The sequence below is a fragment of the Anomaloglossus baeobatrachus genome, chromosome 12 (assembly GCF_048569485.1).
Source record: "Anomaloglossus baeobatrachus isolate aAnoBae1 chromosome 12, aAnoBae1.hap1, whole genome shotgun sequence".
Taxonomy (NCBI): domain Eukaryota; kingdom Metazoa; phylum Chordata; class Amphibia; order Anura; family Aromobatidae; genus Anomaloglossus; species Anomaloglossus baeobatrachus.
The window spans coordinates 74,471,855-74,496,258 of NC_134364.1; the positions used below are offsets into that span (position 1 = coordinate 74,471,855).

General features: G+C 44.9%; 1 protein-coding gene across 3 annotated transcripts in view; it reads right to left on the minus strand.

Annotated features, from left to right (window-relative positions):
• Positions 1-2,672: 2,672 nt before the first annotated feature.
• Positions 2,673-24,404, minus strand: part of CDIN1 (CDAN1 interacting nuclease 1) — a 466,853-nt gene continuing 445,121 nt past the window's right edge. For all 3 annotated transcript variants that reach the window (XM_075331123.1, XM_075331124.1, XM_075331125.1), the window contains one exon: positions 2,673-3,357. In XM_075331123.1, coding sequence (XP_075187238.1) covers positions 3,174-3,357 — 184 coding nt within the window. In that variant the 3' untranslated portion in view covers positions 2,673-3,173. The remainder of the gene's footprint in view (positions 3,358-24,404) is intronic.

Here is a 24,404-nt window from a genome sequence, read left to right on the forward strand (position 1 = left end):
TGGAAAAGAATCCTTGTATGAGCAGTCCAACTCCGAAAGTGTTTGGATGTTGAGGATGCTTGATCTTTCAGTATCAGCCATTTTCCAGATGGTGGGAAATTAACTTCTCTGCTTACGCAGTCACCTCTCTGTTCTTTTGCTTGCTTGATTGACTGTGGACACAAAAAGCTACTAAACATTTTAAAGTTCATAATCTCCTTGGCAGACACCCACATATTTGTTTTCCCGCTGACAAGATCATGTGTTTCACAAAACCCAACTTAAAAAAATAATAATTCCAAAGCAGAATTGACGTCTTTCCATATTCCCATTATCCTTCTAATCTTGTGCTATTAACAACACAATGTGCTGTCTCTTATTAACATTTCCCTAGATTAGTAATTTATTGCTTTTACTCAGTATTATCATATTGTTGCACATCTAGCCAACATTCAGCTCCTACGTGCGGTCCATGGACTATCTGTTGCACGGTTACAGCAATATAAAGTGTCATCATGTCAGCAAAAGAGGCTCAAAGAAGGCTTGATGGGCCATCTCAGGCCACTAGGTGGGCAACAGTTTATAAAATTGTACAAAACAATACAAAAATATTCCTATTAGATGAACACTAATGTAGTACTTCATCCTGCACTTATCGATACGCATGTATTGTGTTATAAGAGTGTCTAGTTTATGATAAAAAAAATCAGAGTGGATATAGAAGAGACGACCTTTCCCATGGAGTCTATACATAGTTATGAAAAAAAATTAAGGCAACCAGCACTGATGAGGAGCAAAACACACAAAACAGCACTATATACAGAAGGGTTTGGCTGGAAAGGCGAATGTTGGACATATTTTTCCCCATTATGCACTGCATTGAAAATAAGTCTCTATACATGGTTAACATACAACATTCAGTCAACCAGTAGAGTGGAGAAGCAGATTACATTGTCCTCAGTGACTCACTCTTTACTTACCGTCCTTACTCCTGGGTTCAGATCTTCTTCCAGTCTGGGCACTACACTAATTCGTGATGCTCTTCGGTTGCAACTGTAGAGGACCCAATCCAAGAAAAGAGAAGGGCAGAGAAATGGTAAAAAATGCCAAGGTTTAGTAGAAATTGGAAATTTAGTTTCAGGTTCGGTCTGGAGTCTGAATACATTTTTGGATCTGGGACTAAATTAATTGTGTGATCTTGTTCGAAGACTACAATTATTTTGTGATCTGGACTAGGGTGTCAATTATTCATGTAGTACGAACTGAGATCTGATTTTACTATTATGCGTTTTTGAGGCCTAGTGGGCTGGATTTCTTTTGAGGTCTGTTCTAGGATGGGTCTCAATTAATTTTGGGGTGTGGGGATCACGTGAAAATGGGCACTTATGAATTGTACAAGTTCTCCTGGAGTCTCAATGAAAATGAGCACAACTTTTTGTCTGGCTAAAAACTGATTAAAGTGGATCCCCTGGAAATTAATCCAGTTTTTTTTTTTTACTGGATCTGTTTCAAGTGGATGATTACTGGAGATGTGAACTAAGCCTAAGGGGTACTTTGCATGCTTCGACATCGCTAGCCGGTGCTAGCGATGCCGAGCGCGATAGTCCCCGCCCCCGCCGCACATGCGATATCTTGTGATAGATGCCGTAGCGAACATTATCGCTTTGGCAGCTTCACACGCACATACCTGCCCTGCGATGTCGCTCTGGCCGGCGACCCGCCTCCTTCCTAAGGGGGCGGGTCGTGCAGCGTCACAGCGACGTCACACGGCAGGCGGCCAATAGAAGCGGAGGGGCGGAGATGAGCAGGACGTAAACATCCCGCCCACCTCCTTCCTTCCGCATTGCCGGTGGACGCAGGTAAGGAGATGTTCCTCGCTCCTGCGGCTTCACACACAGCGATGTGTCCTGCCGCAGGAATGAGGAACAACATCGTACCTCCTATTGGTGTGACATTATGAAAATGACTTACGCTACACAGATCACCGATTTACGACGCTTTTGTGATCGTGTATCGGTGCATCTAGGCTTTACACGTTGCGACGTCGTTACCGGCGCCGGATGTGCGTCACTTTCGATTTGACCCCGACGATATTGTAGGAGCGATGTTGGAAAGTGCAAAGTACCCCTAAGGCTATGTGCCCACGGGAGATTAAACCTGCAGATTTATCTGCGGAAAATCCGCAGATTTTCTGGATTTTCCAGATAAATCCGCAGGTTTCGACACTCCCCATGTTATCCTATGGGACATGGGAAGTGCTGTGTCCATGGTGTGCAGATACGTGCGGCTGCGGAATATGCTGCAGATGTCCCGCAGCTGCACGTAACTGCATGTCAATTATTTCTGCGGAATTACCTGCGGAAATCCCGGCCCTCCACTATGGAGATAGAGGCCGGGACGTCCGCAGGTAAGCCGCACGAATGCCCGCAGGTTTACCGCAGATATTTCGCTGTACTACCGCAGCTAAAAATAGCTGCGGATTCCGGCGAGCAGCTGCGGGAAACCTGCGGATGTACCTGCGGATATATGCACAGGTACAAGCTCCTGTGAGCACAGAGCCTAATACTAAAAACTGGAGACAAAAACGAAACATGAATCACTCACATGGAAAACTGTACTACAGATTGCATGCAAGGCACAAACCGCAAAAAGTATACATTTCAAAGAGTTTTATTTTCATAACAAAAAGTCACACATTAACATTTAGTCTTTATCATGTAAAAAGTAATTTACTATATTCTGACCTGTGAGCTTTTAGCCAGTGATAATATTTAGGATTATTATCAGTAGTAAAACCTTGGGGGAAAACAGCAAACATCATCTGTTGGCAATCTTCTCCAGGATGTGTTACATAAATTTCCTATACTCACCCTTTGTCATTTTCCTGGTGAATTACACACCCAATAACACGGGTCTTCTGCAAATATATTTGGAGTGTAATAACAGTAAGAGGCGTCAGAAGAGCATTGGTTTCCTCTTGGCTCGGGGTAAAAGGGTGCAGACGGAAGGAAGGCCAGTGTGCATGTCCGTCGAGCATTTGCAGAAGCAGAGGTGTTAGAGATAGTGCGTGGATTTTGGGCAGAAGGGCGACTGGGAAGGAAGGTAAACAGATTGTCTGAGTGTTTGCATGAGAAGGCAGCTCCGTAACCTCATCCTGCAGTTCATCTGAAGTTCAGCGATTATGTATATACATATTACAGCGCTTCCTGACTTTTCTGGGACTTGCCCTCTCCGGCTTGCTCTTCTTCCAGCGCCATGTAGCCATGTAGTGTTACGATGTCAGAAGGAAAGTCATCCTTCAGCAGTATACCACGATCCCGTTGACAGTCAAGCTCTTCAATAAACCCATACCAGTAGATGACCAGGCCAGGTCCAAACCTGAAAGATACACGTATCACATTGGTGAGGATCAGCGGTGAAACTTGAAGCTCATGGGCACCAATATAAAAGCTCCAACGGGGCCCTCAATTATTACAAGTCTTTTCTAGCATTGGTCCTTTTAAATAGATATATAAATTGTGCTATTATAATAAATAATAATAGGTAAAAGGGATGTTGGGGCCCTTTAGGCTTCCACTGAACTGTAGTTACGACCCTGGTGAGGATCTAGAATTCTACCGAAACCAGGAACAAGCAGTTGGGGTCCAGTTGTTGAGGTGACCATGCATGCTTGAAATACAAGGAAGGTTTGGAAACCTATGAGCAAGAGTTTATTTTTTTATTCTTTCTCAAAACAATCTTAAAAAAAACCAAAATAAAGTTCCAGACTGGGTTTGAAGCCTTTCCAAAAACTGAAATAAAAGGGCTGTCAGCCGCAATCTAATTGTAGTCACAGATCTCTGCCGTCTTACTTTAAAAACAAATATATGAGATCTACATATCAATATCATGCTGCATTTGTTACACACACACTTGGCCGTCTGCCGGTGACTGTGTCTCCATTCCTCCCTCTTTCAGATGGAGGGATCCCTCGGGCAGCCTCAGGAAACAGCCCCCTGAACTATTTGGCCCTCGAGGAAGTTCAGACCTTCAGCCTAAGGTTCATAAACAAGTAATCACCATCAATCAGAGCGCTGCACTACACATCAACCTCACCTCACTTACATAAACATACAAGGGGGTCGCTCTAACCGGCCCCTCTCCCCTACTGAGAACACTTAGAGAATGGACTACTCCGGCCTTCTCTGGGGCTTCGGCACAGATTTTTCATTTCGATTATTCTTGTGAAATTAGCCTATAAATCAACACTGATGGATGTGTAATGCAACGTTATAAGTTTTACCTTCTACTTGGTTCGTTTAAAGAGATATCTTGACTTTGACACAGGTTTGGACTGGTCCACAGGAGAGCAGGAGAATTCCCAGGTGGGCCCCTGTGCTGGATTGAGCCACTTACTCTCCAAAATGAGCAGTATTGGGCCCTATTACACTATTCACTAGGAAAAAGCCGCTAAAAGTGTGATTGTAATATCTGCATGTAGCTGAACAATAGGCCCTCAGAGACAGCGATACTGGTGGGCCCTTGGCCGATCAGTTCGATACCGCTTTGCCATGTATGACCACTTTCTTGCATTACCGCTGTGTTTGCAGCTGTTTTGCTCCTATTGTTTTCTATATATCAAAAGTTGTGCTTTTTCTTTACGCCACACCCAGGACTATTTTATGCAAAACTTTAGCCCAATCTTTAAAGTCGAAGTTCATGGAGCCTCATCACTGAGAGCCATCCCCCGGCTTAGTATGAGCGAGGGTTCACCAGGTGATTTACGAGAGCCTGCTGGGGGATCCTGCCAAAGAAAACACTGCGGGGGAAGATGCCTGCTACAATGTGAACCCTCGAGTTCACTGCAATGTCATGTAACAGTTTATACGTGGATTTATGGCGGGGCTTTCAACAGCGAGGAAGTTAAAATTTCATAGCAATAGTCTGTCTTTCTAAACTAATCAGAAATTAAACCACCCAAACCCGAGCTGCCCAGAGGTTAACCTGTTCACTGCCTGTCATGTCAAAACCACAACAAATCATTTTACGTTATTTAAAAAAAAAAATAAAAAAAGACATATTATTCTATCAAGGAGTCATAATAGAGTGACCAGACGGAAACACACGGGCCGAGAAACAGACGTTCAGATTATAAATAAAAACGAGCGTATAAATTAAATAAAGGGAAAAAAAAAAAAGATTACTGGTTACAAAAAATGGCCTCGGAATATTCTAGGAATTTCTGATTAGCAGATTACAAACAATGAATGAATAAAAATATGGATACAATTAAAAGGGTTTTGTTCACTTTTGGGTACAATTTTTCTTTTATTACTTAAATGAAAGTATTATTAGCTAAAAATCATTTTTGATAAATGTACAGAAGAATATACAGTGTATTGAGTCGAATAAGTGATTTTGTTTGGGGTGAGAGGGGGCTGGGTTTGCATACTTGTATCTATGCGTTGTTCTTCTTTTGTTAAACAAAAATGTTAATAAAAAAAAATAATTGATTTAAAAAAAACCATTTTTGAAATTGGCTTCAGCAAAAAATTATTTGCAGTATTTGACTTTCTTAGCTCGTGTGTCGCCTGGTCTATTGTTGGCTGCAGAATGAGTTAACAGAGAATCAAGTCAGTGAGCTTGTTCTGAGAAAGCTTCAACTTCTCCTCTGTTTTATTTGTTTTGTTTTTTTTTTTTAACTCCCTAGCTAATTCCTAACCAGATCACATCAATGTTGTAGGGAAACAGTCTGTAAAAGCAAAATTGTGTAATATTTTTCATGATTTTTAGCCTGAAATGCATGCATTTAAAAAAAAAAAATTGTCCCCAGCCGAAGAGAACCTTTTTATCATCATTTGAAAAGTATCCAATATTAGCTCTTAGTTTATTGCCATTGCTCTCAGATTTATTTGTTCTTTTTATGAATCCTACACATGGTTCTGGTTTCAGAAATTTGGGTATTTTTATTTAGTTCAAAATTGTATGCACTTTAGGAAGAAGGTGTGCCTCACAGATCCTCTGGAGCCTGTCTTCTGGGGGCTCAGGATCCTCTAGGGCGTGTCTTCATGGCTCACAGGATCCTCTGAGGCATGTCTGCAGGCCGCTTTGTATTATTACCCAGTGAACCACGGCCCCTTGGAGAGACCATAAAAATTAGCGCAGAATAAAAATTCCCATAGCTCTGGAAGCGTATGGCGGATTAAAAAAAATAAAATATATATATATGGAGAATTAAGGGGAACAGCCTCAATTAAATAAGAGCAAAGAGTGTCTACTTTTCAGCTGTTGAGAGATTCTCTTCAAAGGGAAGAGATCATCTAAACATGGGCCTGGCTTCTGAAGTTCACAAGTTGTGTGTGAACATGCAGTAACCCTCAGTCTGATATAGCACCGCACGACTATCTCTACCCTCACCTACTGTATCCTCACCCATCACTTGTAGACTGTAAGCCCTCGCGGACAGGGTCCTCTCTCCTCCTGTAGACTGTGAGCCCTCGCGGGCAGGGTCCTCTCTCCTCCTGTAGACTGTGAGCCCTCGCGGGCAGGGTCCTCTCTCCTCCTGTAGACTGTGAGCCCTCGCGAGAAGGGTCCTCTCTCCTCCTGTAGACTGTGAGCCCTCGCGGGCAGGGTCCTCTCTCCTCCTGTAGACTGTGAGCCCTAGCGGGCAGGGACCTCTCTCCTCCTGTAGACTGTGAGCCCTCGCGGGCAGGGTCCTCTCTCCTCCTGTACCAGTCTGTGCCTTGTATTGTTCATGATTATTGTTCTTGTTCCTATCATGTAAAGCGCCATGGAATAAATGGCGCTATAATAATAATAATAATAATAAGTCAAATAAATGATCATCTATGTAATGCACGATTAAGACGATTTTGCAGTTTATGCATTTCCTTGTCTGTGATTTTACACTGTGCTAGTTCCATTTTTTGTCCATGTATCAGTTTTTAGAATCCTTTTTTAATCTTTTTTCCTTGTGTGAAGAATACATTTTTAAGCTTCTTGTACCCTATAAAAGGAACCGGTCACATCATATAACGATATAGGGCTATGCTGCAGGTTGATAGCCTTACAAAGCTGCCCAGCTGCTGCAGTTACCGGGAGAAAATGAACTTTGTATCTCCTGTGAGTTGCTGGCTTTCCATCGTAGAGGCACGGCTTTCACTGGCTTTCCATCGTAGAGGCATGGCTTTTGCTGGTTTTCCATCGTAGAGGCACGGCTTTCCCTGGCTTTCCATCATAGAGGCGCGGCTTTCACTGGCTTTCCATTGTAGAGGCATGGCTTTCGCTGGCTTTCCATCATAGAGGCACGGCTTTTGCTGGCTTTCCATCGTAGAGGCACAGCTTTCACTGGCTTTCCATCGTAGAGGCACGGCTTTCGCTGGCTTTCCATCGTAGAGGCACAGCTTTCACTGGCTTTCCATCGTAGAGGCACGGCTTTCGCTGGCTTTCCATCGTAGAGGCACGGCTTTTGCTGGCTTTCCATCATAGAGGCACGGCTTTCGCTGGCTTTCCATCGTAGAGGCACGGCTTTCACAGGCTTTCCATCGTAGAGGCACGACTTTTGCTGGCTTTCCATCATAGAGGCGCGGCTTTCACTGGCTTTCCATCGTAGAGGCATGGCTTTCGCTGGCTTTCCATCGTAGAGGCACGGCTTTTGCTGGCTTTCCATCGTAGAGGCAAAGCTTTCACTGGCTTTCCATCGTAGAGGCACGGCTTTCGCTGGCTTTCCATCGTAGAGGCACAGCTTTCACTGGCTTTCCATCGTAGAGGCACGGCTTTCGCTGGCTTTCCATCGTAGAGGCACGGCTTTCCATCATAGAGGCACGGCTTTCGCTGGCTTTCCATCGTAGAGGCACGGCTTTCACTGGCTTTCCATCGTAGAGGCACGGCTTTCGCTGGCTTTCCATCATAGAGGCACGGCTTTCACTGGCTTTCCATCGTAGAGGCACGGCTTTCGCTGGCTTTCCATCATAGAGGCACGGCTTTCGCTGGCTTTCCATCGTAGAGGCACGGCTTTCCATCATAGAGGCACGGCTTTCGCTGGCTTTCCATCGTAGAGGCACGGCTTTCACTGGCTTTCCATCGTAGAGGCATGGCTTTCGCTGGCTTTCCATCATAGGGGCACAGCTTTCGCTGGCTTTACATCGTAGAGGCACGGCTTTCACTGGCTTTCCATCGTAGAGGCATGGCTTTTGCTGGCTTTCCATCGTAGAGGCACGGCTTTCGCTGGCTTTCCATCGTAGAGGCATGGCTTTCGCTGGCTTTCCATCATAGAGGCACGGCTTTCGCTGGCTTTCCATCGTAGAGGCATGGCTTTCGCTGGCTTTCCATCGTAGAGGCACGGCTTTTGCTGGCTTTCCATCGTAGAGGCAAAGCTTTCACTGGCTTTCCATCGTAGAGGCACGGCTTTCGCTGGCTTTCCATCGTAGAGGCACAGCTTTCACTGGCTTTCCATCGTAGAGGCACGGCTTTCGCTGGCTTTCCATCGTAGAGGCACGGCTTTCCATCATAGAGGCACGGCTTTCGCTGGCTTTCCATCGTAGAGGCACGGCTTTCACTGGCTTTCCATCGTAGAGGCACGGCTTTCGCTGGCTTTCCATCATAGAGGCACGGCTTTCACTGGCTTTCCATCGTAGAGGCACGGCTTTCGCTGGCTTTCCATCATAGAGGCACGGCTTTCGCTGGCTTTCCATCGTAGAGGCATGGCTTTCGCTGGCTTTCCATCATAGAGGCACGGCTTTCGCTGGCTTTCCATCGTAGAGGCATGGCTTTCGCTGGCTTTCCATCGTAGAGGCGCGCCCTTTCCGGCTACAGTCATCACTCACACACTCAGAGCAGCTGTTCTTTTCTTTTTCCCCACAGGGCAACATGGCTCAAAGTCAATCCACAAAAAAAAAGGTCACATGAAAAGGCAAATAAATCAAGGCAGGAGACCCCCAGCATAAAGTACTTTGTTGATGGTCAAAACAAGCAGGTAAGTTTCCTTTATACTGCAGCTATGCCCATGTCTGTTGACAGCCTTGCATTTTACCAAAAAGTGCTCTTCTATAGGAATCTACCACCATATCAGACACTGACAGGTGCTGACAGCTCAGGGACTATAGGAAACTGATCACCTTGCTAAATACAACTACATGTATTTTGCTTCAGGTAGATTTTTTTTTCTAGAGGCAATCGTTGCATCATAGCATTACAATATGGCTGCTGAGTGCTGTCCAGTCATCTCTATTTTTTCTTTCATAAACTAAGGCGGGCTTTGCACGCTGCGACATCAGTAACAATGTGTTACCGATGCTGCAGCGAAAGTCCCGCCCCCGTCGCACGTGCAATAGCTAGTGAAAGCTGCCGTAGCGATTATTATCGCTACGGCAGCTTTACACGCACATACCTGCCGTGCGACGTCCCTCTGGCCGGCGACCCGCCTCCTTCCTAAGGGGGCGAGTCGTGCGGCGTCACAGCGACGTCACACGGCAGGCGGCCAATTGAAGTGGAGGGGCGGAGAGGAGCAGGATGTAAACATCCCGCCCACCTCCGTCCTTCTCATTGCAGCCGGCGGCAGGTAAGGTGAAGTTCCTCGCTCCTGCGGCTTCACACACAGCGATGTGTGCTGCCGCAGGAGCGAGGAACAACATCGCACCTGTCGCTCCACCGGCATTATGGAAATGTCGGAGGCTGCAGCGATGATACGATAACGACGCTTTTGCGCTCGTTCATCGTATCAAAAAGGTTTCACACGTTGCGATATCGACTGCGACGCCGGATGTGCGTCACTTTCGATTTGACCCCATCGACATCGCACGTGCAATGTCGCAACGTGCAAAGCCGCCCTAATGATAGAATCTAGGTTTTTCCTAATATGTAAATAAGCTGTTAAGATCTCAATGAGAATCTGCCTCCAGAGCTTATTTTAAATGAGAAGTGGTGTTACCAGTGTGAGACATGTAATGACTGACAGCCTGCTCTCCTGATCTACATGTCTCACACTGGTAATGCCCCCTTTAATCTCTGGAGGAAGATTGCCTGGCCCATAGATCCTAACAGCTTGATTACATCAACAAGGATTTCTCTGGAATAAACCATCAGATCCAGATATCAGGGTATCCTGTTATTCAACGTCCTACATGCCCATATAGATGGCTTAGGAGGGTCATCCTGCTGATAAGATTCCCTTTAACATCATGGCTTCCATCCAATACAGAAGACACAGCCGTGATATCTCTGACGGACCCCACTGACTCATAATAGGGTCCGTTATATTTCCATTGGGTAGCAGTAGTTTTGATGGCAACAATAACATACTGAAAGTTATTCTACAGATACATTTTATTCAACTGTTATAACAAAGGAAGCTTGTTTTGCAGGTGTTTTTATTGACTTTTTTATATTGATTTCAACAAACCACGACAAAAAAAAGGCAAATTTGTTAACATTTGTACAAAGGAAAAACTGAGCCGTTTTCCAAACCAACCACAACCAACCAACCGACCAACCAACCAACCAACCAGATTGGGCATCTGAAAAATTAGAGCAATAATCTGACTATTTGCTAAAGAAATCAGCTTCATTTTTCTTTTCCCCAGATTTTGATAAACTGACCTCTTCTGATAAACAAGTGCATATAAATGAAAAAGCCGGATCATCTAACACAAGTCTTTTTTTCGGTTTCTAAACTGAAGATGGCATCAATAAAATATATATATATTTTTTTCTTTAAGCGGCTGTATCAGACAATGTGATAAATGTAAATGATATAAAATATTAGAAATTCAAAAGGTACTTTTACGCCCTGTATATAAAAAGAGCTACTGTCACAGAAAACAAGAAAGGAAAGAACAAGAAAAGAATCTGTAAAGTCAATCATATTGAACACAATGGCGTATAAAGTAAGGAACACATGGGAATATGACTACAGAATCAGACTACACAGGGTGTTTGTAGTCTGTTGCCATGGAGACACAATGCTCTGCATAGAAGCTGTAACAATATGTCGGAGGAAACATATTTGTCTGTTTGATACCTGAACTTTATTTTAGCATTTATGCAATTATGAGCACAAAACAAAAGTTTCTTATCAGAAATATGCTCAGTAGTCTCTGAAGTGGAACACAGTATAAAAATTCAATCCGATAACATGAATGCAAAACATTGAATATTTGGTGTATTTGAAACCCAAAGCCAGTAGTAGGTAAAAAATACAGAAGTGGTGCAGTGTTTCTAATATACTTTCTTCTGACTGTTCCACTCCTAGTTTTGGCTTACAAATATGGAGGTAAAAACTCTCCAAATAATTGCTTTTTAACAATTATGTCATGAGGTGTAAGGGGATAACAGGGGACTGGGGCTCCTAGACTGGCCCTCAGGATAGGGGGACCTAGCTGTTCCTAATCCCAGAGAGACCTCTAATGGTGAAGATGTCTGTACCGCCTTCCTTGCCTTGCTTCTGGCAAGCCCTGATATCATATGCCTCTCTCCCCCCAGGGGAGGACCATAACAGGAGTGGTTGAACTCACACATATAGACAAACGGGGAAATCAAAACTCTATCACACAACTAGCACACATGGAGATTTAAGACAATACGTGATAAGTAGGAAATAAAGAGCAGGGAGGAAGTAACCTGATGATAAAAGGATTTCCACAGCACACAATAAAGCACCAGAAACTGGAACACAACAGCACACGGACCGGTTTAGCAAATGCTATAGTCAGCATGGGAAGACAGGCTTTACCATCTTAAAAAGGCAAAGATGTAACTGTGATAGGTCTTCCACAATATGTAATCCAAGATGTAACCAGCAGGCTAGCAGAGATTAACTCCTGCAAGCCCGATCAGTACTTAGCACATAGCTGGTCGACGCCTGAGCCTGTCTGTGCACCTCAGAAGCACTAGAGAAGGCACAGTGCGAAGTATCTTTCTGCATTGTGAACAGCATCAGATACCGCCATAACACTCGGCAAGTTTAGAGCTAAAATCCATGTGATAAATGAAGAATACCACTAGCAGTTTCTAAAGCAAAAATGCTCAAAAACATGCCCGAGTATCTCTTGAGCCTTTCTATTGACTTGGAAGGTACAGAGTGTCTTCCAAGAGGAAGACGTGAACAATGATCCCACTCACTTTTTCTTTATCCATTTTAAGTCTTTTGAAACCCACACTCAAAAACCTGAACATGTGAACAGTTGTTTTACATAGAAATTCTCTTTTGAGCATTTTCTGAGTGGATTTCAAAGAAGTGGTGTGCACATACCCTTACCATGCTTCATTACAAACCTCAAAGGTTATTATGAGCTGTGGTGTAAGACGCCTCTTGCTGCCCTGCCAAGATACAACGGCACGCATGAAGTATGGAGTTGTTTTGCCCGATTGGCTCTTCTACCAGCTCACTAAAAAGGACCGCATTGTTCTATGATTTATCAATGTCAAGTTACAATACCAAAACGAAGAGTCACAATGACTAACCACACACAAAAGAATACAAGCAGTTGCTTACTCCAAGGTAGGGCCATCATTAATTCCTATACAAATTATGTGTGGTGACTAGTGACAGCCAACACCTTCAGGTAAGACTACTCCAAATGAGCACAGAAAGTGCAGACAATCAACATTTACCACCTTCCGAATATTGTATATTTATCACACAGATTGTAACCTTTTATAACGAGGGTAAAGTAATATTACATGTAGCTGAACAGTGGGCCCCGGGCTGTTACTGTTGGGCCCCCGCCTCCCCCCCCAAGTCTAAGACTGATATTATTACATTAAAGGGAACCTGTCACCGGATGTTTATAATACTTACCTATCGGTCGGTGCAGAGCAGACTGGTCAAATGGGTGTCTCCGTTCTCCGGGTCCCGCGCCTCCTCTTTCGACCATCTTCGCCTTCTTCTGATGCTAGTGTGGATGACGCATTCTATGTAATTTACACTAGCCAACAGTGAGGTCCTATGTAGGTGCACTTTGATCTGCCCAGTCTGCTCTGCACCGACCGATAGGTAATAATAATAATAATAATAATAATAATAATAATAATAATAATAATCTTTATTTCTATAGCGCCAACATATTCCGCAGCGCTTTACAATTAAGTATTATAAACATCCGGTGACAGGTTACCTTTAATATAAGAATCTAAACTATTCAAAAATAATAAGACTCTTGGAAAGTAAATCTGCCATTAAATGGGTTTCTAGGGCTTAAAGGGGTATTCCTATCTCAGTAAGGGTACCTTCACACTTAGCGATGCAGCAGCGATCCGACCAGCGATCTGACCTGGTCAGGATCGCTGCTGCATCGCTACATGGTCGCTGGTGAGTTGTCAAACAGGCAGATCTCACCAGCGACCAGTGAACAGCCCCCAGCCAGCAGCGACGTGTAAGCGACGCTGCGCTTGCACGGAGCCGCCGTCTGGAAGCTGCGGAGACTGGTAACTAAGGTAAACATCGGGTATGGTTACCCGATGTTTACATTAGTTACCAGTGTGAGCAGGGAGCAGGGAGCCGCGCACACTGAGCGCTGGCTCCTTGCTCTCCTAGCTACAGTACACATCGGGTTAATTAACCCGATGTGTACAGCAGCTACATGTGCAGAGAGCCGGAGCCGGCAGCACAGGCAGCGTGAGAGCTGCAGAGGCTGGTAACTAAGGTAAATATCGGGTAACCACCTTGGTTACCCGATGTTTATCTTGGATACAGCTTACCTCAGCTGTCAGACGCCGGCTCCTGCTCCCTGCTCGCTTCATTTGTCGCTCTCTTGCTGTCACACACAGCGATCTGTGTGTCACAGCAGGAGAGCGGCTTTGAAGAAAACGAACCAGGGCTGTGTGTAACGAGCAGCGATCTCGCAGCAGGGGCCAGATCGCTGCTCATTGTCACACACAGCGAGATCGCTAATGATGTCACTGCTGCGTCACAAAAAGCGTGACTCAGCAGCGATCTCGGCAGCGAGCTCGCTGTGTGTGAAGCACCCCTAAGTGATAACATATGGCTAAGAAAGTCCAGCACTTATTGATCGCTGGTAGGGGGTGAGTGAATCGATTTTATATTAATTACAATTAATTTAGAATCTCCCAAAATTTACGGATTCTGAAGAATCCAAGTTTCCGGGAATTCTGAGTGCAAAAGTGTAGCAAGCAGTGTCAGCAGAGAGGAGCAAGAGAAGAGAGTGCGCATGGCCTCATACTCCGCCAAGGGTGCGCCAAAGCTCCCTCCTTTACATACAAATCAAAAGTTATTTTTTCAGGTATAGTAGAAGTAAGAGTTACGGTGTTACTATAATTTAATAGGAGTGCTAAGTCCCCTATATCACAGTATAGCTGCTTTAAAATCCATTTTTGGGTTGACAGACTCTCTTTAAAAATATTGAAGCAAAATAAGGCAACTAATAGGTGATGCAAATTTATTATTTATTTTTGACAATCTAAATGCACCAGATTTATCAACAGCATGAGACACGTTATTAAATTTGGAGAATATTAAGACCTGTCTAGTTCAAGTCTCAACTGGGAAAAAGTTAGACAGTTGTAGCACTGACGTGTCTGCACTGATCGCTCCTCTTCCTGCAGGGATGCACTCTTACTCAACGCTGTGGCTGGCTCTCATCATGCTGCCCAGCTTCCCCGCGGCCCTCCATGTGTGCTCCTCTGGGAGTGCGCGCTTACCGCTGCCCTACTCTTAAAGGGCCAGCACGTAATTCCATGGAAGTGCCTCTCAACCTATCGATGAGAGGCACTGGGTATTTAAGGCACTGTCCCACTAGGGGAGGTGCCTGATCAACGTGGTTAGTTAGTTAAAGGTTCGTTCCCCTAGCCAGCTAGTTGTCAGATCTCCTTGTCCGCTGTGCTTCCATTACAGTGTACAATGTCCTTGCCCGTCTCTTGGTCCTGTTGGTACCCTATACCTGTCCACCCCGGCCGTGCCACCAGCCTCAGCTACCCCGGATGCTCTTGCTATACTAGAGACTGTGCCTGTCCACCCTGGCCATGCCACCAGCCTTAGCTACCCCGGAGGTCCTTGCTATACTAGAGACTGTTGTCCATCCTCCCCGGCCATGCCACCAGCCTCAGCTACCCCAGAGGTCATTGCTATACTAGAGACTGTGCCTGTTAACCCCAGCTATGCCACCTGGCTCAGTTACCCTGGAGGTCCTTGCTTCATTATTGACTGTGTCCGCTTGTCCCAGTGTCCCTGCCCTAGGAGTCAGCTGCCACAGTCCCGGTCACTGCCCTGGGAGTGGCACCTGTTGTCTACCTCATGGTGGGTGCTTACTCAAGCCACTACCACTAAATGTAACCCCGAGGTCCCAATGTGGTCCAATGGGTAAACTGCTGCTCGCCGCTTCACCATCTCTGGCGGTGAGCGTTACAACAATTTTTAGTAAATGTCCCTCATTACGGAGAGGAAAACTAATCTGTATCAAACAATTTTTGGAGGTCAGTATATTCAATTCCTATACAAGACTTCACATATGATTTATGTATCACAAGATGTTGGTTTACAACAGTTAAAAAAAAAAAAAAAAAAAACAAGAAAAAACTTGAGTGAATTTATTGCAGGTGTCGGTAGTCCAAAATCAAAGCACCTGTTCCGTATACAGAAACGGGTGTGAGACGTCAGGTGTCGGAGGAGCTGCAGCACTGGAGACTGGAGTGTCAGCCACAAGCCATTAGCTCTCAAACATCTCCTGCTCTTAAACACCTCTTAATTTACGCACAAATTACACGGTGTGCATTTTAAGCCGCAGCTTGATTACAGACTGTTAGGCTGCATGACAAATAGGTCGCAGGCAGTCTCCCCGTGTGCGTGTTTTCACTTTCTATGGCATTGTGCTGCAGGAATGTGAAAAGCCGCTGATACATTACGGAGTGGGGAACAACTATGCTTTGATTATACCTTCTCCGAAGAATTTCCTGGTGCACACTGCTTCTCTGAAAAGATGCGCGGCGCAGACTTGGCAACAATGCTGCTCTTTTGTCTGCGCCAAAAATGTTTTCAGCAGATGAAAAGGAGAAATTAGAAAAGGAGATGGGAGGGGAAAGCCTGTGCTCTTCCTTTTAAGAATGTTTACAACCCGATCAGTATAATATTCACCTTGTGACATGGATCACCTGGGATATCCAGTATCCGGGCTCAGAAGCCAGACATTGTTTCCTTAATGAGGAGCTGTGCTCAATGTGAAGTAACAGTATAATGTCGGGGCACAGACTGTCTCGTCAATTTCCCATTATTTCCTAATTCCCGCTGATGTAAACTTAGGAGGAAGCCTGAGAACAAAAAAACCCTACAAGATGCGTCTATCTGGCAAATACCATTCCATCAGCCCAACACATTATAGCGGTGGTGATCGAGTCCTACAGACACATACAGATAAAGGATAAATCCAAAAATAAGTCAAAGGGGAAGTGGGGTGATAACCCATCAATTCTATCATCACAAGATTCAGCCCTGACCTAACACATCAAAAAAACAGGTCAGGCCCGGAATTGATCATGGATGTCTGGCCAGACGCCAGTCCCCATATAAGTTTATGGGGGCAATAATCCAGTGCTGGTGGTAGAAGAGATAAAGGGATTGGAGCAAGTGTGGTGTGAGTGCAACCAATCACAGACACCTGGACGGCCGGTGGGCGGGGTAAACAGTGAATATGGATGAGTAATAATGAGCGACCCCGGAAAAAGAGTGGGCCCGGAAGCAGTTACAGCTGCACTGGACACTTGGTAAGTATAGCATGCTTGTTTGATTCGTATTTTCTTTCTTTTTCTTTTTTTTTTATTTCCCAAGTTGCCAGATCTGGATCACTTCGGGCTCAGGACCTGGCACCTGGATACTTATGAAACAAAAGGGATCCGGACTTTTACAGTCTGGGTCTGCCCATCACTATCCAGCAATGCTCAGTTGTCAGCACTGTTCTCTTATAACCCCGTAGTCCTGACTTCACATCCAATCAATGGCAATGACTTAACAAGGGTTTGTAAGTTCTTTGTGGGTTTTTCCTCAAAACTCTGTTTCCTCCTACACTCAAGAGAGAACACTGATTGGTCTTGATTTTGTGAGATGAGGAATTTTAAGAGGCCACATTCAAATAGCCAATAAATTCCTTGGGGGGAGGAGAGTATTTAAGCCCCCAGAATGCACCAATATGCCCACTATGTGTGACGCCCTGGGCAAGCCAGGGGTCACAAGTCATGACACCACCACACCCTACACCCCAGTTAGGAACATCTAAGCTAACCCAAAAATCCTTGTTGCCTTCCTCCAGGAGCTGGTGTCCAAACCAGGGGGTGGGCCAGGCGGTTGGCTCCGCCCACCGAGGAGTTCACAGCTCTCGAGGCGGGAAAACCAGGCAGTCAGCTCAGGGAAGAGCTTGAGAGAGGAGTCCAGCTAGGGACAGAAAGGAGTAAACAAGTAGAACTGTGAGGGAAGTGAAAGTAGAAGGAAGTGAAGTGTAGAGGAGCTTGAGTAAAGGAGTAAAAGTGACAGTAGTAAAGCCTGAAGTGAGTCCAGGTGTGTGCCCCGGGCTGAGAGACAGCAAGGTCAGCAGACGGCGGTGATAGTCCGCAGGGGACTGCTCGGAGGTTGCTGGAAGGACCGCGGACGGGTGGTGACCCGGCGGTCTGGAGCAGTATACGAAGAACAGTCAGCACCAGGGCAGGGGCCTTTCGGATCCCGGCAAGGCTAGGAGTCGCCATAATTTGCCAAATCCGTCAGTGAAGGGGACGACTGTCTCCCAACAACCAAGTCCCGATTGAAGGCAACAGTCCAACCGTAACGGAGAGACACCGCCACCGCCAGGGCACCAGTTTCTCAGGGCCAGCGCCTGCGGGCAAAGTAGGGCTCCTCCGGCCCAGATTGAAGCCGGGGAGCGGGTTACCGGTGGGAACCCATCGCAACCATCATCAACTTAGGTGCAGGAAAAAGGGACCGTCACCTACTGGGGAAAGCAAGTGCACCCGTCCATGGGAACCGTCTTTCCAGCCGTGTGTTTTACCGAGAACTGTGTCATCGTCTCAGGCTGAGTGAGTACCACAGTGCCGCAAGGCACAGAGCTGCCCCCCGCGTCCCTGCATCCCACCAAGCCCTGCATCACCCACCTCATCACTGGGCCCCGGGACAACCAACCCCCTACCCACGGAGGGGAGGACTAACATCCAGCTGCCCCCATACCCTCATTCCCGGGATCCCCATACGGAGCAGCGGTGGTGTCTACAAATCACCACAACCGTGGGTGGCGTCACGGACAATACACACTTCCCACACCCAACCAACCCCCTTTTCACTCACGGGCGAGGAGCGCCGCTAGAAGTCCCCGGGATCCGGCTCATCGCTCGAGCCACCGAGCAGCAGCAGGCCGCAGCAGCCGCGGCAGCCGGACCCGAGCAGTGGGGAGAGCGCGGTGTCCCCTCCTCCGCCCGCGACATATGCACTTACCGAATAATCCTTATATGTGGCTTCAAAGTTTGTTTTCTTGTCTCAAGCATATTGGATTCCACGAAAACAGGCCTCATATTTATTGTTATTCTACAACCTACACAACTAAACCACTATTTTCACTAGTAAAATTATCCTGACTAGTTCCCTTTATAGGGAATCTGTCACCAGGTTTTTGTTGCTGCCTCATCTGAGAGCAGCATTATGTAGGGGCTGAGACCTTGATTACAGCGATGTGTCACTTACTGGGATGCTTGTTATAGTTCTGATAAAATCATAGTTTTCTCTGCTGTAGCTCTACAAGTTGTCTGAATGCAGAGCTCTGTATAACCCCGCCCACACCACTGATTGGCAGCTTTCTGCTTATGCAGTGTACACAGAAAGCTGCCAATCAGTAACGGGGGCGAGGTTATACAGAGCTCATGAATATGGAGGACTACATGGCAGCAGGTTTACTAATCCTCTAGTGAAAATTACTGCTGATAAAACAATGATTTTATCAAAACTACAGCAAGCAGCCCAGTAAGTGACACATCACTGGTACCAGGGCCTCTGTCTCTACATTATGGCGCTCTCAGATTATCTGTGCAAAATCTTGGACAGATTTCCTTTAAATGTTGAGTCTGATTGGCCACAGAGATTAAATTAAATGATCTTTGTACACTGCTGCAAATGACATTGGTGCCATATATGCAAAAGAAAAATGTGGCCTGGTAAGCAATGTGACACCATACTTTACATCCAACCAAAGGTCTTCCCTGGGGATAGTTAAGTCAAACAGACGGGTTTTTTGTATTTTTTTTTTTACATTTTAGCTCCAGCTCTGATGCCCTTATAAATAGCCAATGTCAAACAACAATTAATAGCAGATATTCTGTAGATCCATGATCAATAGGTGCGTTAGACTTATAAAACATAATATAAGTATAGAATTAAAATGTCAGAATACTTCTATATTTCATTAATTATACAAGTAATATATGATAAGGCTATGTGCACACATGGAGTTTTTTTTTTTTTTAATACAGCTTTTCCTTGCTTATTTTAATCAATAAAAGTAAGGAAAAATCATCCCAGCAAAGTCCATGAGAATCGTGACTTGCTGTGCACGCAATGCTTCTTTTTTTCTTTTAGATTTTGTTGCTGTAAAAAAGAAGCAGCGTGTCAATTGTTTTTGTAGTTTTTTTTCCTGCGTTGCTATAATCCACTGCAATGCTTTATCACTACAGGGGATTATAGCGCAGCATGGTGTGTGAGGCTCTCTGTAGCTCAGTAACCCAGAGTCATCATTGTGATGACCCAGGGTTACCATGGCAGCGATCGGGTTCCTGTGATCACATTACAGGGACCCGATCACCGGGGAGAGGTAAGTGATTAGTCTCCCTGCCTTCTGAATGCTGTGATCACACTGATCACAGCATTCAGGGGGTTAGACTTTCAGGAGTGGCGCGAGCACTGTTTCGGGCAGTGCGAGCCGGGTCCAGGCTGTAATATCGACTGGAGACCCGGCGGTGATTGCGGGAGTACAGCACCTGAACCCCAGCGATCGCCATGACTAAAAAACAGCACAAAAAGAAGCAGGAAAAAACGCAAGTGGAAAAACACGCAAACGCAATAAAAGTGTACTTTTTTCAGCTGCTTTTTTCCTGCTAAAACACGCTTTTTTGTGTGCAGAAAAGAAGCACATAATAAAAAAAACAACGTGGGCACATAGCCTAATTGTATCTTAAAGCTGAGTCCATACAATTTCCCCAAAAACTGAGTATGCTTTCAGTCTTTTGTACTGGATCCCTCTTATCTCCGTAAAGTCTCAGCTACCATTGACAACGTTTAGCACAACACTCAAAATGTGCGATTTGGAAGATCATTAATATCTGAAGTAATGGAATTTCCATGTTAGGGCTCATGCAGAAGGACAAGCAGGATAAAATATTTATTTTACTCATTTTTATAGCGCCATTAATTCTACAGCATTTTACAGATTTCAGCATCACTGTCCCCATCGGGACTCACAATCTAAATTCCCTATCAGGAGGTCTTTGGAGTGTGGGAGGAAACTGGAGAAACCGGGGAAAAACACACACACACACACACGGGAAAAACATACAAATTCCATGCAGATTTTGTCCTTGGTGGGATATGAACCCAGAAAGCCATGGCTGAAAATCTGCCGTGCTAACCACTGAGCTAAAATTACTGCCTACTGTACCGTGCTAACCAGTAAGCCCCCATACTGCCTACTGCACAGTTGCTAACCACTGAGCCACTGTATTGCTTACTGTACAGTGCTAACCACTGAGCCACCATACTGTCTAATGTACAGTGCTAACCACTGAGCCACTATAATAATAATAATTTTATTCACTTATATAGCGCTATTAATTCCACAGCGCTTTACATACATTGGCAACACTGTCCCCATTGGATAATGAACAAATAGATAGGGTAACAGATGGATATTCAATACAAAATAAAGGGCCACTCAAAATAGCAATGAATAAATATGGAAGGTTGAGTTTCATATGGCCAAACATAGTTCCAAAAAGATGACTAGTACACCCACGTAAATAACAATTATTTATTACAGATAATTCACATATAAATAGGGGTACTGTTATTAGACAAAGCTGGATTCATAAAATACAAAACAGTGAAGGGTTAAAGAACAAACAGAGATCACCCTTCCAGGGACCCAGACAGCATTAGTCAAATGTTCTATATAGGCAGACATACTGTACAACCCATGGGGTAAAGTCTCTTTAATGAGGCCCACCAAAAGGTATAACACACAGAGGAGCCCATAGGTTGTGCAAGAATTAGAGCAACTGCTTACCCATATTAAGTGTCTATATAGTAGCCGTGTCCAAGGTCCGATAAGGAGAGGGGAGAAACGCCCCGACGCTTGCACCACAAGCGAAACGCGTCAGGGCGTTTCTCCCCTCTCCTTATCGGACCTTGGACACGGCTACTATATTACTTGGATGTTGGGTTCGGGCTTATTTTACAGCAGGTTTTGGGCCTCATTAAAGAGACTTTACCCCATGGGTTGTACAGTATGTCTGAGCTCACAATCTAAGGTCCCTATCAGTATATTTTTGAATTGTGGGAGGAAACCGGAGACCCCGGAGGAAACCTACGCAAACACGGGGAGAACATACAAATTCCTTGCAGATGGTGTCCTTGGTAGGATTTGAACAGAGTACCCCAGCGCTGCAAGACTGCAGTGCTAACCACCGGTCCACCGTGCCGCGGATCAGTGGTTAGCACTGCAGTCTTGCAGCGCTGGGGTCCTGGGGTCGAATCCCACCAAGGACACCATCTGCAAGGAGTTTGTATGTTCTCCCCGTGTTTGTGTGGGTTTCCTCCGGGTACTCCGGTTTCCTCCCACACTCCAAAAAACACCCATACAGATAGGGAATTTAGATTGTAAGCCCAATGGGGACAGTGTTCCTGATGTATGTAAAGGGCTGCGGAATATGTTAGCGCTATATAAAAATAAAAAAAATAAAGATTGATTGATTGAGTAATGTACAGTGCTAACCACTGAGCCGCTGAATATCTTTGTAACACATGGAATGTCCTAAAATTAATTATACTGATCATATTTTTACATGCTACAATTGTAGACTGCATTATGGCAAAGAGATAAAATCCACCCCCAACAATCACAAAAGTAATATATGACTTATGTTTGCAATTTCTGCCACTCAACACATCAAAAAAGAGCAGATGCCATTGACTACATTAAACCAAAGTGCAGCATCTGAAACAGTATTATTCGGGATGAGAAGCAGAGAAATGGCTCCAGGGACTGGATTTCAGGACTGTGATAAGTCTGGTCAATCCTGGTTGTTCCTCAGCTGATTAGCCGCTGTTTATTTTTAGGGTTTGATTGGAAGCAGGCCACGCTGAGGCCGGTGCTCACTGATCTCTGGATAATCTTACATAGTCTCAAACATTTACAAATGCGTCTGCCTCACTACAGCTGTTGATCTGGCCCAGATCATCTGCTGGGAGGAACGAGAACCCGAAAAGTCAAAAAGTATATATACTGTAAATAGCAGAAACAAGAATAGTTCCTACATTTTAATAAAGTCATCCAGTAACAAAAATCTAAAAAAAAAAAATAATAAAAAATCAGAACCCTACAATAATATGGCAGGATATACCCGCTGCGCCGTGTGCCAGACCTCGTCTCCCGCGCTCATGCCTCTTCCTTTTAGGTTGTCTGACACGGTGTCATCAGATCTGTTATCAGTTTCATGTTACAAGTACATAGTGAAGAATCGCATCCAAGAAGCTGAACCAATCTTGTTTGTAGATTACTGTTTGGATGGCATCCCATACCCTCCAGATAAATCGGAAATTCTACTGTAAAGTCAAGTATACAGAATAATACGCTCTCCAAACCACAAAACAACCTCAAAAAAGTCAAATCCAGTTTCCACAACTCTTCTTGGGAGAATGTACCTTGTGTCAGGTTTGTATGTTGGGTTCGGGCTTATTTTACAGCAGGTTTTAGGTTTCTCTCCGAAGCCCTGCCTGCTAATAAGACAGAGAAACAACTTCTTTGCAGCGTTTGAGACTAGGCGTTTCCTCGGTGTACAACCGTGAACCTGTATTAAAGGAAAGGAAGAGGTCCCTGACCAGTTCATTATCTACCGACTTGAAAATTCCTCTTTTTCCAGCATACCTACACACACCGCACACAGCACCACCCGTCCAAACGGTGCTCGAAGAGAAAATAGGCCTGTGCCTCTATTTGCCATATAATTGAAGCTAATCCTAATAGTTATCGCCTAAGTGACATTTAAAGAAGCACTTACTCTAACAGAACATATGCAAAAATATTTGCTTTCCTCTTCGGAAATGGAAATGCATTGACAATAAGTGGTGTTTTGCTGAACCTTGTTACTAATGTTGCTGAAAAACCTCCAGAACGCAATTTCAGAGTAAATCTCCAAAATAGCAGTCCATTCGAAACAACTTTTTTATTCCATCTGAAGTCACGACAGTACACAGCTGAAATTGCCATCAACAGCTCAAGTTTTTTCAAGTTTATACTCAAGTTTGTGTTGGGTTCTTCCGGTGATGGAGGATTTGCTAAACCATACGTCATGGTGAACATCACGGTCCAGAGGTGCTGATGCAGCAGAGCGGGTCTACAGGACGGTATGTGGAACAGTGAGGACCATTATAGCTGGTTATACAGGCTAGCAGGTGATCAGCAGAGCTGGAAGTACTAGATGCAGTAGAGCTGAATGTGCACCTTGATGCAGGAGGGCAGACATCACACAGGAACAGCAGAATTGAGTAGGAAATCAGGTACTTTGATGCAGGAGTGCAGGTAGCACAAAGGAACAGTAGAATTGAGTAGGCAATTAGGCACTTTGATGCAGGAGTGCAAACATCACACAGAAACAACAGAATCCAGTAGGCAATCAGGCATCGTGGTTAAAGAATTCAGATTGTCTACTCAATTCTAGTGTTCCTATGTGCTACCTGTGCTCCTGTATCAAAGTGCTTGATCGCCTACTCAATTCTACTGTTCCTGTGTGCTATCAGGCACTTTGATGCAGGAGAGCAGGTAGCACACAGAAACAGAAGAATTGAGTAGGCAGACACACATTTCAAGATGCAGATAGCACACAGGAACAGAAGAATTGAGTAGGCAATCAGGCACTTTGATGCAGGAGTGCAAACATCACACACAAACAGAGGAATCGAGTAGGCAATCAGACATCTTTCAGTTCAGATTGCCTACTCAATTCTACTGTTCCTGTGTGCTATCAGGCACTTTGATGCAGGAGAGCAGGTTGCACACAGAAACAGAAGAATTGAGTAGTCAATCAGACATTGTGTTTCAAGATGTAGATTGCAGACAAGAACAGAAGAATTGAGTAGGCAGGCATTTTGATGCAGTAATGCAAAAATCACACAGAAACAGAAGGATTGAGTAGGCAATCAGACATTGTGCTTCAAGAGTGCAGACAGCACACAGGAATAGCAGAATTAAGTAGGCAAT